This window comes from Morone saxatilis, unplaced genomic scaffold (genome assembly GCF_004916995.1).
Source record: "Morone saxatilis isolate NCDOM2014 unplaced genomic scaffold, NCSU_SB_2.0 Contig2, whole genome shotgun sequence".
Taxonomy (NCBI): domain Eukaryota; kingdom Metazoa; phylum Chordata; class Actinopteri; family Moronidae; genus Morone; species Morone saxatilis.
Window position 1 is genome coordinate 14,060,136 of NW_023339762.1, and position 297 is coordinate 14,060,432.

General features: G+C 52.2%; 1 protein-coding gene across 1 annotated transcript; it reads right to left on the reverse strand.

Moving 5' to 3' along the window:
• Nucleotides 1–6: 6 nt before the first annotated feature.
• fibina (fin bud initiation factor a) lies at nt 7–297 on the reverse strand (the record flags this gene model as incomplete). The annotated part of the gene is made up of 1 exon (XM_035664856.1): nt 7–297. A coding segment is annotated over one exon (276 nt), but the record flags the coding sequence as incomplete, so codon positions are not given.

Below are 297 nucleotides of genomic sequence, written 5' to 3' on the forward strand. Positions count from 1 at the left end.
ACACACACACACACAACCCCACTATGAGCCAACATTAAGATACTCTGTCTTCAGGCGGCTCAGTCTGGTGCCATGACTGCGGATGATGAGAGACAGCAGCTCCTGTTTATCTTTAAGTCCCACAGAGATGTCCGTGGTCCCCCTCATGGCGTCCCGGATGTCACTCACTTGCTTCATCACGTAGCCGTTCAGCTGCTGCTCCTCTCTCAGCTCCGTCTCTTGACTTTGTTTAAACTTCACCTCCAACTCCAGCAGAGACTTGTCCACGTTTGAGAAAGCCTCGGCGATCTGGGAGAT